Below are 18,354 nucleotides of genomic sequence, written 5' to 3' on the forward strand. Positions count from 1 at the left end.
TTTTATAAGATGTTTTCTTATTTTTAAGTTAGATTCAAGAAATTCAATTCAATTCAATTCAAGAAATGTTTTTAAGTAACCTTTATAATATTTAACTTGTAGGTGGAGTAAGATAGACCAACTAAACTTTTATCATAGCAAAAATGTAAACAATAAAAAGTAGAAAATGAAAATGTTGATTAAGTTAAATAAAATCAATTTTACATGAGATGAATTAAATAAATAATTATTCCAAATTTGCTGATAAATATTTCTGACAATATGCCGGATCAAAGTTAAATTCATTCAAAATTATACCTTCAAAATTAAGAATCACACATTGGATCTGATTGCCATGAACTTATCAATGACATGAACTTATTAAAAGAATAATAAAATAAAAAGAATGAATCTATCATGTTATAAGTAACTGAAGAAGTAAAAGGAACAATTAATTAAAAAAGTCAAAAGTACGCTTTCTGATGATAAATATAAATTAACAAATTCTTCCATGATATGTTATTTCACACACGTTCGCAGTTTAACAAAATAGTTCTTCTTCCTATATTTTATTTTGTATATATGGTACATCGCATATCCCGTGGATATTTTGCATATGTGTTCGTTTTATGCTTGTAATAAAATCAGTTCAACGAGATAGAAAACCCACAAAGTCATATCTCAAAAATTATATCGCTTCTGGGATATATCGAAGCGGCATAAAATTGCTTGAAAATGCGTTCTCGATTGCATTTTTAATACCATTATATATGTACATCTATAAATCATTAATTATATTTTTATTTATGGCATTGGATTCTATTGAACGAGTTTCGATTGAATTTTTTAACATACGATTTTGAATAGCAATAGCAATAAATAATTCAGATCATAGTGGAATACAAACGTGTTTCCGAAATAGAATTATTTACAAAATAGTATATACATTGAATATATTTTGTTTTAGTATTATTTATTGGTTGTATATGTGGATCACAAAACAATTATTAATTATAAAGACTAAGAATAATTATAAAGACTAAGAATATTCAAACAAAATTATATAGGGTAGAGCACAATTATCTCAAAAACAATTAGTGTAGATTTTTAACGATACTATTGCCTCAAATTTGGCGTTAGGTTTATCAGTATCAGTATATCAGTTTAACAGTTTTTTTTATAGAATAGCTTCCATGCATTTGAGGTGAAAAGTATTACCCAGAGATTTACATTGGCGAGATATGGACAATAAGAAAATAGTACAAGTAAAACAAATTTTTGATAAATAGTAAAAAAAGATATCATTACAATGATGAGATAGTTGGGAATTTTGCTGAATATAATAAGATAATTGCTTATCTGATAATTGGTTTGATATTATCGATTTGGCTTTCACAAAATAATTATTCTAATTGCAAGAGCCAGAATATTTCACGATTTATAATTCTTTGTCATTAAAATCCGACAGCAACTTTTATACTGAAACAATTCTCAGTTTTATTAGTTGCATCACAATGTATAAAGCTGGTCATCCCATCAGGCCGGACGACGTCGACGCGACCCGCCGCGACCCGACGCGTCGCCCTGCTCGAGGTCTGCGTTCGTCACTCCCAATGCCGCTAATCCGGTGAAGCTTAACGAGGACTTTGCGACGTAGCGGTAACACTATTTGCCGTATACGCGAATTACATTATTCCGCACTAATGCCGTGGATGGCGTCTTTATCAATTCAATGTGAACGCATAACCCGCAAATCCACACAGTCGCTCTCATAGAAGGTGTAGACTCTAATTCAGCCAAACAAGTAATACAGAATAGTAAGGCAATTTCCAAGACGCAGATACTTCGTCTGATACATATAGTGCCTTAAGAATAAATTATACTTGCAAATAAATAAAGATTTCTTTGGTTGATTTGGGTTAATTAAAAAATGCTAATGCAATGTTTTAAATAATTTTTGTAATTTTTGAAAACGCAAGATTTTGTTGTTTACCTCGTTGTGCTAATTTCAATATCATTTTTATAACATTCATGTTTATATTTGTTTCAAGAATGAGTTATAGTTTTCTTTTTTAAATTTATCCATGATCAAACAAGGATATATATATCAAACAAGAACTCCGATTATTATAGTTATAGAGATTAACAATTATGCTTCATGTACATGGCTAAAACTTTTTGTAAAAAACCTAATAAATTTATATTAAAAACAATTATGTTCGGGATTTTACTTTGATGTAACTTTAAAGTAACAGTTAAAACATAAAGCTCTGATAAATGAGCAACATTCATTAAGATATTTTTTATACATTATTTTAAAACCAATAAAAAATCAAGTACATTTCTCGATCTCTCTCAATGCATGTCGTTTAACCACGTACAGCTCATTTTTATTTCAAAGAACATTGATCTGCAATCTCGCAATGTTGATATAAATGTGAATTAAAACCATATTTCTGCTATTTCTCAAAGCAAATATGAATGAACATTTTAATAGCTTTTTTGTGCTCACTTTTTCCCCTTTTAAATTAATTCTGCTCAACTTTTTTATACGTCCCTTTAGAAACAGCAAGTCTAGAATATTATGAGTTAGATTGTGCAGCAAATAAAAATATAACCGCGGTGAGAAAATAAATATTCTTGTACTACGTTAATGAAAAATTATATTGTGTAAAGTATGAAAACAATTGTGAAATACATTTAAAGCGTGTAAGTTGAAATTTGTACATTTGCAAATGTACATAATAACTTTTCAAATTAACTCATAGAATTTTATGTAAACTCGTTTTTCGAATCACGATACACTATTGAGTACAGCTATGAATTATTAAATAAATTCATTGCGCTACATGAAATTACTTACAAACATCAATCAATGAATAGCATCAAAAATCCATGCTATAGAATACTATACAGAAACGAGCCTTTGTAACGCATAAAACTGGCACGCGTCGCTGAATATAATTTACACACGGTATTATGAATCGAAATTCAAATTTGCTTTGATACACGATGCAAATATAAATCCCTTCATAACGCACGACAACTAATTACTGAGTATGCGGATCGGGCTTTAAATAACCCAGACGGGCGGGCAATTTACGGGTGCGCGCGTAGGAGCCGAACCTGGGACCTGCGAAAGTTTTTGCGAGGCTTGTGTGTGTCGATAATCCATCAACGTGTAACGAGCACATAGCACATAACGCTAGAGTGTCCGAACAAAACTTCTAATGTAAGTAGAGATGACCGTCGACGATAATTAAATTTCGATTATAAAATTTATATTCATGAATAAAATCCACACATGGATTTGTATTCAGGCATTCGTAATATTAATTAAGGATTAATGGCTGTTATTTTTAGATCGTAATTTTGCATTTTCCTATTTTTCCTATTTTTAAATTATTTAGTTATAAGAAGCATTTCGTTATGCATTGATGAACAAGAATGGAGATTCAGTTATTTAGGTGAAATATTTAACTGTTTATGTTAAAAAAAATCGACGAGTCAAATAAAGCTTTTCAAACATACCTACATAAGATCTGTAATGAATTAAATTAAATTAATTCGTTTAACACAGTTTATTCATTTTGGGCTCTAAAATGCAGTTTATTTAAGTATGGACGTAAACTGTAATCAGTAGTGCCTACCGAACACAGAACGTTTAATGCACTACTTGTACTACGTGTACTTCAACATAGATTATGATTAGAATCGATTAAGTACGGTGCGCAAATCCCCACTTTAATGAATTTTTATAATTCAACCGCTTATCGTAAGCCTCTGATATTTTAGAATCCTATTATTGCGTTGTACTATCGTTGTACAAAGTTTATCAAAACTATTAAAACAATTTTTTGAACAAATAATTACGAAGAGAAGACCCGTCAGATTTTTATTAGAATCTTTACCATTGATAAGTGGACGCTACTTTATTAAGATCTCAAATGTATTTGTCCAAATTCTAGACATTAACAATACAATTGAATTATCATTGTATATATAATCATAAATGAGTATTGAACATTTTGAAATCACTATAGATGCATTAAATTTCACGTGAATGTACATAATAATATTAATAAAATCTATAAAAAGTTTGAAAACACTTCGGTACAAATATACTAAAACGATTTAGTATAAAATAGTACATTGTAGAAGACAATCCGGCGGTTGACCTATTTACAAAAAATTACAAACAATTCTTACTACTGGTGAATTTTTTTTATTAGGTTCAGCAATATCAAGGACATGATTTTTTTTAAAAACAGGTCTATATATTCATGTAATAATCGATATCACGATTCAAGTTTTTGCATATAATTTAATATAAAGATGTTATATTTAAGTAACAAATTTCCCTTTCTTTTGCATTTATTAATCAATTCTATATCTCGATAAAAATCAATTTATTAGAACATTACAAATGAATAACAGTTATCAGATATATATCCAACGACATCAATTTAGATATCTTCGATGTTTTCGTAATATTGGCCTCATCCCTAACCCAAGGACGAACGATTAGGCAAATGACCCCACTCAGACGTCCCTCCACGGCGTATGAGGGGAATCAATTTACGATTCGATGCCTTGAGAAAACATAGAAAATAAATAGCGGCATAGCCATAAATTATTTAGAAAAATAGATGTTATGGGTAGCCAGTTGGGTTTAATGAAATCATTATATCGTCGGCGAAAAACTAGGGCAACAAAATTTATTTGTTTGTATTATTTTATCAAATGCATTGTACGTAAGATATATATATATATATATATATATATATATATATATATATATATGAATATAGATGTTTTAGATTTTTCGTCCGACATATTCTTGAAATGTTAATTTGCAGCCAAATTAGCTAAAGGCAGGTAGGTCCATGGCGAGAAAGCCACCACAAATAAATGATTCCGTTACTCTTCGTCGCCTATTACGCGCCCATTACCACTATTTTCGCCTCTTTTTACATATTTTTTAATGTATTGCCGGTTGTCCGAACCAAAACCGATAGTGGACGACGGCCTTCACAGAAATCTGATGCAGGATTGTTATCCAAGTTATATATATATATATATATATATATATATATATATATATAAATTAATAGTAAAAAAAATAACCACTTACTTGTCTATCCAATGAAAACTCAATCACCCATTTCAATAGAGCAAGTTTCTGAAAATAATATATTTAATTAGAATTTATAAAAAGTATTAAATACTATAAAATTAAATATAAGTCTAAATGAATGAATAATATAAGTTATATAGTATTATAGTATATAGATAATGAATAGAGTCTATTACAAAATTGCATATTTTATAATTGTTATATTTATTATAATATACTAAAGTAAATTAACATTATTTCAAAACCAAACAAATATTTCTTGCGCCGGTAGTAATATTGATGGTATTTGTGACTATTTATGACGTCATCATAAAAAAAACTAATATATTTTTAAATAGATAAGCATAGTTTTATATATATATATATAATAATTAGGAATTTTTGTTTATCTAGATATGATTTTCAGCCAGTCCTCGAAATAAAAGAAACAAATACAAAATATTTATTTGAAATATACGTTTCGACACGGATTGTGTGTCATCATTCATCAATTATTTGTTAACAGTATCACACCAGGAAAAAAAACATTATTTTATAAAATAATTACATATAGATTACAAATAAAAAAAATATATAAACTAACAATTTTAACTGAACATGTTTTGCTTTTGATTTTAAAACTGGACTTTTGTAATGTAGTTTTGAGAGTATATATTATATATATATATATATATATATATTATATATATCCGAAGGACTCCAAAGAGCAAAAAACTAAAAAAAAAACAAATTTTGAGGTGTATTTCCCAAGACAAATTACACCGACACGTGAATATGTACAATACGTCTGTCAATTGTTAAACTTTTCTAAATTACTTCGGTGAAGTAAATCTAAAACGGCAGAGAGACGTTCCCTTTAAAACGCGGAGCTTTAGAGAGTAGCCTGATATTGATGATGCAAATCGTCGAGAAAAGGAAGTGCGAAGGCGGTCTGCGGTGGCGCCGATTTGATTGTACGGCGACGTCAATGAGAGAACATAAATCATGTTTCCCTTATCGCGAATATATCTCGCGCCCCCCACAAGGTGATCGCGGCTGGGGGCACTTTGATGAATACGTTATCTTGATGCAAGGAGCGTGACATAGACTTAACATGTTAGAGAAATTTATAACATCGTTTTGTATGGAGGACAAATCAAGCAATTTTATACCAAAGGGTGATATAAATACATTAATGAAACAGACCCAAACCAATATTAGAATGCCTAACTTATTTTTAAAACCAAAACTTTTTGATTATATAGCCACAAATATATTATCCAATAAAGGTAACGCACGGAATAAATATTGTTATATTAATAATTCAATATTAAAATAATACTTGATCAAATATAAATATTACTCTTTCCGTTTCTATTTTTTTTTGAAAAGCGATCAGAACTTATGGGTTCTATAAGCTGTTGTAATGATTTTTAATTAACAACTACGTCAGTTTTTGTAGATGGCAACCCAAACAGTTGTCCCATTTCTATATGATAAATTTTATTATTACAATTTCTGTAGGAGTGATAATTTTTTATAATGCAGCAATGCTGCGGAATGGTTATTGCTAGACTTGAAAATGTATTGCTATCTTTATTTGCACTATGTGCAAAATAAAATGTGCATCATTTGCACGATGTCACTACAGCTTGACCTGAAGCTGGCCAAGGATGGAATCGAACCGAGGACCTGTTTGTGCTAGTCCGCGTTGATAACTGTCACACGATACTTGTAACAATTTTTGAAACATTAAATTTATTATAATAAATTATTTAGTTTTCGTATAATTCATAAATAATAAACACTATTTTTTAAAATGATGAAATATTACTTTAGTTTATAAAATATTGGGTTGATATTAATATCGTGAATAAAGTAAATAAAACGTTAATGCTATTGGAATTCGACAGTAATCAACAAAATATGAAGAACGGACTTCTAAATAATAAGAATTTTGCTCAATGATTGATTTACAATTGATGAAAAGGACTGTAATATTATAAAATTCTGTAGGTTTATGAATTAAATGGTCCGATTTTCTATAATTGCGAAGGCATATTTATTCAACAAAGTTGAGTTTTATTGAAAACCGTTGTTACCAAATTTACATTGATAGAACACTGAATTAATAATCAGAACTGAAACTGAAAAATGAAGGAATATGTGAAAATACCTAAAATTTTATGCGAATATAATAGGTCTCAGTACAAAAAAAGTTAATATCAAAAACCAATATAAATTCCATAAAGTAAATATAATAGCCATACGTGACTTCCTCCAACCTGGAACCTATATGTGATAGTAAATTGAGCTGGAATTCCACCCTTAATCCTCCCTTCACATCAGGCAATAAGCTGACTATAGAAATATATCCCGGTGTTCGTTTCAGAATCCATCACAGTAAACGATAATATAAGTAACCAGGCAGCCCATCACGCTCGAAGGATTTGTGAAGACCGTTATAAATCTATGTAATTCCTCAGATTTTTAAGGTGCTCACTTATTGAGGTAATATTTTATAGAGTGCGAAGAACGATCGTATAGTTTTGCAGTTAGTTTGGGAAAAGACATGATTGTTTAATACAGCATTGTGATCAGGTTGTCTTATTTAGAAGAATTGACAATTATAAAATTAATGTTTCATATCCTTAGTTAATCATTAGTAATATATACGCAAAAAACTTAAATAGTGGCATGATATATGAATTTTCTTGAATATGTAAGGTGCTCACTTAACAGGCGAGATAATTCTTTATATAGTGTAGTTAGATTAGGAAAAACTTAATTGTTTATTACAATGTTGTATTATACTTTTTGAATAAAATTGATAATATTGAAATTAATATTCTTTATCATGAGATAAGTAATCATAATATTCAAAGAAAGACTGTTACAAATCTTTTAAATTTTCAAGGCTATTTATTGAGGTAATACTTTATCGACTACGTCTAACGATTTATAGTTTTGTAGTTTATTTTGGAAAATACATGACTATTTAATATAACATTATAATTATAGCGTTAAATATAATTGATAATTATAAAATAAATGTTTTACATCGTAAGTTTACCGACAGTATTTTTTGAAATAAATAATTTTAATAAAAAATGTGATAAATACATTAAACCTACTATTGAAATAATGCTTTATATAATATATCGCGAAGAACGATTGCATAGTTACAAATAATTTACAACAATAATTTATAATTTGAAGATTATAAATTTATATAGCTATTTTTAAAATTCTCTAATATTGGGTTAACAAATCGCTCTAAATAGATTGCAAGTTTAGATTTTAAAATGCAAAATATTGTAGATTGTTGAACGTTACAATTATTTAAAAATCTGAACATAAGAATTTTTACATAATTCTTTATATATATATATATATATATATATATATATACTAGTAATATTTTTCAACCCCTTTTAAAAAGAAACAAGTGCTTTTTCTGGCAGACTAAAATATTGTATCATTATGGTAATGGCAACACGAATACATCAGTAAGAATCAGCGAAAGTGCGCGACACTTGCAAGTTCCTCATACATTAAAAATTGAAATACATTATAAACGATATAAAACTCAAAACTCGTTGTATGTGATATCCTTAAAGTGATTTAATTAATGGACAATCAATTTTATTAGTAATAATTTGACATAGTATATGATCTCTTTGTCTACCACTCTACCTGATTAATATTCGTTAAAGTCCTTTACTTTGTATTGATAGTATTTCTATTAAAGCACAATATTTTGCTCGGTAAACGATAGTAATGAGATTTCAACAAGGGCATTTAGATTGCTTTAAGAAACAACAACAAAGAATTTTCAAAACATAATTGCTCCACGACTAATTAATATTGCACAGAGCCTAGAATAATACATGAGCTTCGTTTTAAACAAATTCAAACATCTCACGAGCACTTTGTTAAATTATTAATAACAATATAATAAATCTACTTTGATTTTAATTAAAGACGGCGAACATTTTAAAAAGAATATGCAAATGTATCTCTCTCGCGAGAGTTATTAGAACTTTTATAGAAAGCTCTCATCAAGTTGCAGACCGAGCTTTGGAGGAAAGGGGATGTTTTCTTTAGCATTATTGGACGCCAAGATTTATACTCGAGAAATTCTCAAAGTTCAAATCTACTTAACAAGAATATATAAGTATATAATAGGTTCTATATGATGAGTTTAATAATAAAATATGTATATGATAAGTTTAATAATATTTTATGCATAGCTATTACTAATACCGTATTAGTACAAATAGTACAACATATTTATTATATTTGAATCTTTTAATCATTACTAAATATTATTGTAAATTTATGTTTATAATGCTTTAGAAATATTTGAATTTATTTTGAATGATGTTTTATTCTGGTAATTTTTAATAATAATATTCAGTATGACAATGTTTTAAAACTTTTTTGTCTATGTAAAATAAATAATTTAGAATTTCTTTAATAGTGATGATATAGATGATTTGAGTGTAAATTAAAATACAATGAATCCAGATATAAAATATAGAGAAAGGGATATATTGATCAGGAGAAAATGTGGTGTGGAAGATTCTATATATTCTATCGCTAATATATTTTTGGTATGTTTAATCCCAATTGCCTTTTGAGAACCATGTATCCTTTAAAAAGAAGGATGTCCTGAACGTCTCGGCTTCATCGGTAATGAGCTTCGCTCGAAAGAAATCGCTCATTAAAATGAGAGCGCTTATATTACTCTCATGAATATACACGATGTTTATTTGACGAACAAACGGTCGGGGACGCTTGAAAGATAGGCAAAGGATTTGACAGATTTACGGGTAACTTTTATTCCTTTGAGGACACCTTTACAAAATGATCGGAATATAAACAAAAGAACTGTTGTCTTTTTCATTTGATTTTGATTACAATTTAATATCAACATGATGCCTTTCTTGTGCTTTGAGTTTAATAATAATGACGCTTCATTTAAATTCAGCTTAATATTATACAATATGGATCTTATACAAATAGCACGTAGTGCATAAAATAACCATAGGTAAAAGATGTGCCCAATATTTTGCGCTATCTTGGTATTCAGTCTAAAAAATTATATTTTTACAAAGTTTGTACTATCGTTATTAAAATATAATAATATTGAAAAATATTGGATTGTTAAAAATATACTATTTATAAAGGAAGGCAAAGCTTTTGCCAATAATAACGACTAAGTTTAATCCTTATTAAAACATAAGTTAATAAAATATATATAAGTCATAATGAGCCTTAACAATTTTCTTGTACAAATCAAAATATTTATAGAGCTATTTTATGATAACTAATTGTAAGGCAAAGCTTCGACTTACCAGCCACAAGGTTTCCTGTTTAAATTTAGCTTGGCGTAATTGCTTATGCTAATTTTTTATGAAAAAAAAAACAAAATTACATAATACCATACATATATCGTTTTCGTACATATTTAATATATTTGCTCATTTATATATTTTAATATATATGCATACAACGCAATAAATAAAATATTTAAAAAAGTACCTGCAATATTATATAATATATAAATGTATAGCTAAAATAGATGAATGGTATATATATATATATATATATATATATATATATATATATATATATATATATATATTGCTGTAATTAGGCATTACCATATCCCTATATCATGGATTATTGTTTTCATTGATTTTAATATTAGGATAAACAAATCGTAAGTACTTTCGTACTTACTTTTTTACTTGAAATTTTATATATTTTTTGTTCCATATTTTAGTTTACTAGCGAATACTAGTTATAGCCATGACGGATAAATTTTATTAGAAAACATTTGTTAAGAAATGCTTGTTTTTTTATAGATGTTCTGCCCTATTTTTAGACTCGGTAAACAAATATAATATCATATTCAGAATTTAGCATTTCGTCAAATTTATGTATAATTGCAAATAACTATTTTGTCAAATTTATCATTTAGATTCTAAATTCTAAATTTTAAAATTCTGATTAGAGCTATTTGAGTATAGTTTTGTAAACTATATGAAAGAATAACGTAAGCTGTGTATACTCCAACAAAATTGTTAATAAAGTCATACCTCGCAGTATATATAATACATGAAGATATGTGTATTTATTTAAATCTCTTTGTATACAAATAAGTTACAGCATCTTCCTGATTTATGTGCAGGGGGCACGGAAACACATTTTTAATAATATATTATTCATGGGCTGTAAGTCGCTGTAGGTACGTCGGGAAATTCTTATCCATTTATTGATCAGATCCTGTATATAAAGTTATGTATGAGAAATATAGGTACGTATAAAAAGCTTTAAAATACATCCCTTTATGCCAAGAGAGAAATATGATGTCCCTCAATTTGAATATTATAAATATCAGTCATTCGTATTATCGTAAACGCAATAAATGTTAAGAATCTTATAATGGCCACAGTTTGATTTGATACTGTTATATTTGTATATATATATTTAAAAACCGTCATCTTCAGTAAAAATATATTTTCATATTTATAGTTTTCAATTTTCATTCTTAATTTTTGAAGAAACATACATACTTTAGGGATTTGCCGTTTAGACTTATTTTTAAAAAATATGCATTCTCTATTAAAGCAATTTTATCAGCTAAACGTATATATATATATATATATATATATATATATATGTGTGTGTGTACTATTTTAGCTAGTTAAAATTATTATCACTGAAATATGTTGTATTCCTTTAAAATAATTGAGGCAATGTTTAAAATATCATAACGGTGTATATATGGTATCTATATGTATATATTTATATACAAAATCTCTGTTCATTCAAATAAGGAATCCGTCGAAAAGAAACCAGTTTACAATACAGTTATAGAAATTCCATTGTGATGTTAAACGCCGAAAAGTGAACTGTAAATACAATTATAAACAATTAGCATGTATAAATTTATTTTAAAATAAGAAATACAATCAGTATATATCGTGTATTTAATCAAGCGTCTGTGAAAAAAAAAACAATTTAGTTGTAAGTTTTAGCAATAATATTATCGACGTGATAAAGATCATGATCACTTAATTTTGTTGCAAATCATCGATACCTGTAATCCTAAAGTATTTCATATCATTTACGCAAATGAATTGATTAAACATTTTTTATCGGATAAAATTAATTATCACAAATATTTTCATCAATTAATTCATGATCATGGGATTAAAATCGTAAATCTGTTCCCATTTGCTTATTTGTGACGTGGGTATACATAAATAGGGTTTTATAATTATAAAAATAATTTGATTATAAATGTAAAATTGAAGAGTAAAATTTGCAAATAAAATATAATAATGAACAAAATTAATTTCATAATGACAATTTTATAATTCAAGTAAATAATGTAAAAAATTATTTTTAGATATTTTTTTATATTTGAGATCCACTTAGAACTATAACAATTTATTTACTCTAATATATATAGTAAGTTTCGTTGTCAGTATATATATTAATTGCATTACTAATAATTAATTGATTATGTAGTTAATTTTATTTTTTCTAATAGTTGTTGCTGAAAATATCTAGTTTAATTTTGAATACCTTCTAAATTGCTTAAGAACTCAATAATGAAAAATATTTGATCCAATGGTGTAGAAAAATTAGAACTTACTTAAAGAAATTTCAAATTTGATCTTTCGAATATTATTTAAGTTTTTACTATTTAGTTATATATAGAAAACTGTTTTTCATTTATATTTAATTCGATGTTTTCACATTTTGTATATTTTTTGTATATTTTCTAAATATGTGCTATAAAGCCCTGGTTAAAGCAACCAATTCATATCACTAAAAATGTACTTATCATACACTTGTGTATAATATATTATACATATATGTATACATGTATATATATATATATATATATATATATAACAATTTCTACATATTTTTATAGAAAATTCCGGGTATAAATAGCGGTAATCATTGTTTGAGGGCAGGATACAGCAACATCAGTTCGCAGACGTCTATTATTTGCATAGACATTGTATAAACAATGTTGAAGAATTTCATTTTGTTAATATTTTCACTGCATTGTGTATCTTCCAGAACCATAAATTACGAGTCGGATGATAAAGGTAAATATTTATGCTGAATTTATATATTAATTTCCTAAATAATATTTGCTCTTGCTATATTATTTTGTAAATTAAATTAGTAGTATTCAATAATCTTATATCTTATAATATGTAACAACTTAATATATATATATATATATATATATATATATATATATATATATATATATTATATAACATAGTTACATGTTACTATTATTTGCAAAGTATTCAGCAAACACGAGCTGCTTAAGCAATTGATAAACTTACATATGCATGATTTTTTGTAATTTTTTCCAGCTTCAGCCGGATGTGAAGTTGCAATAACTGGGGGTCTAGGAGACCCTCAACCGTTGTTCATTATCCCTGGGACCGACAAATTCTTAGAACCTAAAGATGACTCTGGCATTTTACGTCTGGAATACAATCAAAAAGTAGAGCTAGCATGCGCTGGAAGTGAATTTAGCACTTCAAAAATGCCTTGGTTCTGGTGGCTGACTGGGGCCGTCTATGTTGAAACTATGATGGCTACTTGTATTGAGGTAATTAGATTTAATATACATCGAGTTTTATAAAAAAAAATTAATCATGATAATTGTATACATCCGTATATTAGTACTAGATATATGAATACAATATAATGATTTTTTTGAGATGTTCAAATCAGAAATCCTTGAAACAAGTTGGAAATAAATATGTGTAAAGAATTTAATTTTTTTTAAAAATGTCATTTAGCAACTTAAATTTTCATGAAATATATTTCTCGAAATCTAATCAGTGCGATTCCCAACTTGTTTCTTTCGAACGGCTTTTAATTTTTTAAGTGGGATCAATATTTGACAGAAACACGATTAAGAAAACATTCACGTTAGTTAAAATAATTATGTTATCATGAGCTTGCACAATAATTAATACATTTAACGTTTCTTGAAATTTGTCATAATTTGCATGCTTAATATTCCCAAATTTTTTGCTCAATTCCATTACCCTACATTTCAATCAAATAATCATCACCACTCGCCCTTCTTTTTTCTTTCTTTTATCATTTTTCGTACCCAAGGAGTTTTAATAAATGTATATTAATTAAAATTTTCAGGGCAGCTCTTTCGAATTGCCTTGGGGCAAGTCGAATATCAGCACAGCCCGTTGTGTTTCAAACCCGTATCACGAAGCCAAACCCACGGGTCGCAGATGCGGTAGAAGAGAAAGCCGATCCGAAATCTATGAAATAGGCTTTCAATTATCGTCCGGAAGAGTTTTAAAATTGTTCGACCTATGTCATGACAGGGATATGGCAGAGACTCTATATAGTCATCATAAAATGACACCTGCCAATGCGGGATATCAGCATTCTGTGCCTAGGCCAAACTTTATTCAAGGAAAGCACTATGATTTTTCAGTTGATAACGCTTATAAGTGAGTATTGTTACCAAAAAATCGTGAATAGAATAGAATTAAAAAAAAAACATTTAATTGAGTAATCCACTTAATTTTGTAAATTACCAAAAACAATGTAATCAATTTAATGGATTACAAAGTCTAGTAGTTACTTAAGATAAGACATTCTGATGGAATTAGTAATTCTACTTCAATAAATGCCGCTTTCCAGTAAGTACTTATTCAGTTAACACTCTTGAGTTTTTTTCTCAGTTATCAACTGCTTTCAAAAAATGATAATTGATAGTGATTAAGTACACAAGCATTAATCACTTTGGCATTTTCAATCTCTTAGTTCAATTATAATAATGAATTGAACTTTATTAAATAAATTAAATTAAATATATGTAATTATATCAATTATAGGGCAGAAACACGTTGAATGCCCTGAAAACAATGTAATTAGTATACATTTTAATGACTTTTGATATCTCAACCACTTTTTTAGGCCTCTAGTTTTTTAGGTTGTTTGGTTAGACCATGATTTCTTACTGCATGCTAAGTTTCATCTAATTTATTGTAATTATGAAAAAAAACGGCCCGGCCGATCTTTAAAACTTATCAGCACGATACCAAGCTGATGATTTTCTAACGGTTTATAATTTTATAAATCGTTTCGGTTCAACCGAACACAACTCAAAAATCATTCATGCATGCATACTTTTTTGCAACTTGGTTCAAACAATTCAGAATAACTTGAAACATCGAGAAAACATAAAATTAGTGAATAAAGTGGAATTTCCTGGCGATAACAAACTTCTGCTTTAGAAAGATAATATAACATTTAGTAATTTATATATTGCAAATTTTCATGACAATGGTACTAGCATTTTATAACAGCAGTAGTCACATTCGGGCATAAAAAATGCATTATCAGTTAAAACATTATAAATGTAAGATTTCCCATATCCACTTCACATGAAGTACTCTCGAACTAACATTGTGAAAAATATGTTTATCATCTAATCAATTCTAATCGATCAAAAAATCAAGTAGTCATATCCAATCTGGAGAACTATTTGGAACTTGAAAAATAATAATCAATATATTCAAAGAAAAGCGAGTACTTAACATTTACCTAATCTCACGTTTCAGGAGAAAGTCTCAGAAGTCAATGATCGCAAAAATTCTAAATTCAACTAAACTGGCAAACCAACTAGTGCACGATACGAACGATTACTTCATGGCCCGTGGACACCTGGCCGCTAAGGTGGATTTTATATACGGTTCGCAGCAGCGCGGAACGTTCTATTTCTTGAACGTTGCGCCCCAATGGCAGACATTTAACGGGGGCAACTGGGAACGCGTCGAGTCCTCGGTGAGGAATTTTGTGAGCGCCAGAGGAATCGAGGTGAGAATTAATTCACGATTAATAGATTATGCTGGCTGTTTCTCTAGCTTTTGTACACCCATTTTCTCTCTTTGTGGAAGAAATATAAATTGCTTAAATAGATGAAAGACTTTAAATCTTGGTTATTTAAAGTACTGCCTAATTTTATTTTATTATGATTATTTTATTAATCATAGCAAACATATAGATACATTGTAATCAGGGGGCGTCCATTAATCACGTGAGGTTTTTAGGGGGAGGGGGGGGTTTGACAAAAAATCACGAAATATCACGTGGGGGAGGGAGGGTATAGTAAGATATCACGTGCATTTATTTTTTAACTGACTCATACGCAGCGCCGTCAACCTCATATCGAACAATAGCGATATTCATTTACACTTGGAAATATAGATCCAAAATACGAATCCAAGTAAAAGTAGCCTTCTCCGGTCTTTGCTGCATGTAGTATATTTTTTATAAGTTTTTTTATACTAACTGATAACCCAATGCAACTTAGTATTCTTGAAAATTGTACAATGGTGTTCTCTTTATATCGTTGATACTTTTTAAATCATTTCATGGAACTAATAATTAATTAAAATATTAAGGTTTGATTACGTTTCAACTGCTATCTTTGGTAGGACAATATTAAAAAAAAATACACGTAAACCAGTGTTTACGCCCAAGACTCAACCATGGTCTAATAAAATTAAATAATTAAGTTCATACATAATAGAAATAGTAAAACCTAATCCCTTTTATTACAATATGCCGAAATTCAAAATGATCCCTTATCCTATCATTTATCGGACTTTCTAAGAAATTCAGCTTTTTTAAACTTGAGCCTTTAATACTAAATCACAGATCGATATATAATAAAATAATGAATTAAATAGGCAGTTGCTTGCTCCCAAAAATCAATCAATCAGAAAAATAATATAAAAATATTAAAACTTGTAATATCTCAACATTCATCTATGTAACATCAGTATTAAATCAACATTCAAACATCATAACATTAACATTCAAACATATCAAAAATTATCTGACAATCTGTAACACCGTTTTATTTTATCTAAATAACAATATTTTAAACTATATATCATTTTTTAATGGCCTGATAAAGCCAATAATTTTATCTAGTCATTTGGCGAAAAGTGATCTATTTTAACAGAGTTCGGTAGCATCTTGGTGTATCACGAGCTTTTTATATGATTTATGTTAAGAACTAAGCATTTCATAAATAACACAAATTATTTTTATTCTCGCCCTAAAAGTCTAGCTGATCGAAACTATAATCAATGAGCAATATTAACTGCATAACCACAAAAATAATATGTTGTAACAAAATTATACAATTCACACACACACACACATATATATATATATATATATATATATATATATATATATTATATTGTAATTGAGTTTAATATATAAGATCTTAAACATTAAATTAAAAATAACCACACGAGGAATTTGTAATATCCAGTTTCCCAAAATAAGTAACAAAATATATTTTCAGGTTGATCTCTACACGGGCACAAACGGTATCTTGACATTCCCAAACGAAAAAGGCGAGCAAAAAGAGATCTATCTGAATTTCGACAATAACGCAAATCCTAGATTACCCGTTCCGAAAGTTTACTACAGAATCATTTACGAACCTAAGACCAAGTTGGGTGTGGTGTTGATAGGTGTGAATAATCCGTACGCCAGTTTAGATGAGATTAGAAAGGACTATGTCTACTGCACCGACGTAATCTCTAAACTCGATTGGTTGCATTTTGATTCAAAGGATGTGAAACGAGGTTATACGTATGCATGTGAGGTGCCTGAGTTCTTGAAAACGGTTCCGGACGCACCTCAATTAGATGTTAAAGGACTCTTATTGTGATAACTGATGGAAGTTTCAATATAATAGTTTATTTATAAAAACATTATTTATTTTATTTTATATTTTGTAATAGATATAGTCCACGAAGAGTAGAAACTTGAAGTTTGAAACAATTACGTAGAACTGGAGTTTTGAACAAACATTTATTTTTCCAAGACTAATAATGTATATGAATGCCATTGAAAACTTTTCACGAGACAAAAGTTATAATTCGTGCTTTTTGCATTGTTCGAGTACTTTATATATACATATATATATATATATACATATATATATATATATATATATATATATATAAATATGAATTTATGGCTTTAATACCCTGAGAGTCTCAGCTGGATCCATGTTCACAAAAAATTCAAAATAAAATATGGATTCAAAGCAATGAATATATAAAATTTATAAAATTTAATAATTTAAAAAAACATTAAGTACATATTGCAGAATAATTCATTTTCTAGGTGGGCTACAAATATAA

At 28.1% G+C, this 18,354-nt stretch overlaps 1 protein-coding gene across 1 annotated transcript in view; it reads left to right on the forward strand.

The window, feature by feature from the left end:
* The window catches only part of LOC113373614, a 20,821-nt gene extending 2,863 nt beyond the window's left edge, over window positions 1-17,958 (forward strand). The window contains exons 4-8 of the mRNA XM_026613901.1: window positions 13,205-13,233; window positions 13,513-13,754; window positions 14,309-14,628; window positions 15,745-16,000; window positions 17,505-17,958. Coding sequence (XP_026469686.1) covers window positions 13,205-13,233; window positions 13,513-13,754; window positions 14,309-14,628; window positions 15,745-16,000; window positions 17,505-17,876 — 1,219 coding nt within the window. The 3' untranslated portion in view covers window positions 17,877-17,958. The remainder of the gene's footprint in view (window positions 1-13,204; window positions 13,234-13,512; window positions 13,755-14,308; window positions 14,629-15,744; window positions 16,001-17,504) is intronic.
* Window positions 17,959-18,354: the final 396 nt, after the last annotated feature.

This window comes from Ctenocephalides felis, unplaced genomic scaffold, assembly GCF_003426905.1.
Source record: "Ctenocephalides felis isolate EL2017-DRISC unplaced genomic scaffold, ASM342690v1 CF-g0.4_SCAFFOLD_01604, whole genome shotgun sequence".
Lineage (NCBI taxonomy): Eukaryota > Metazoa > Arthropoda > Insecta > Siphonaptera > Pulicidae > Ctenocephalides > Ctenocephalides felis.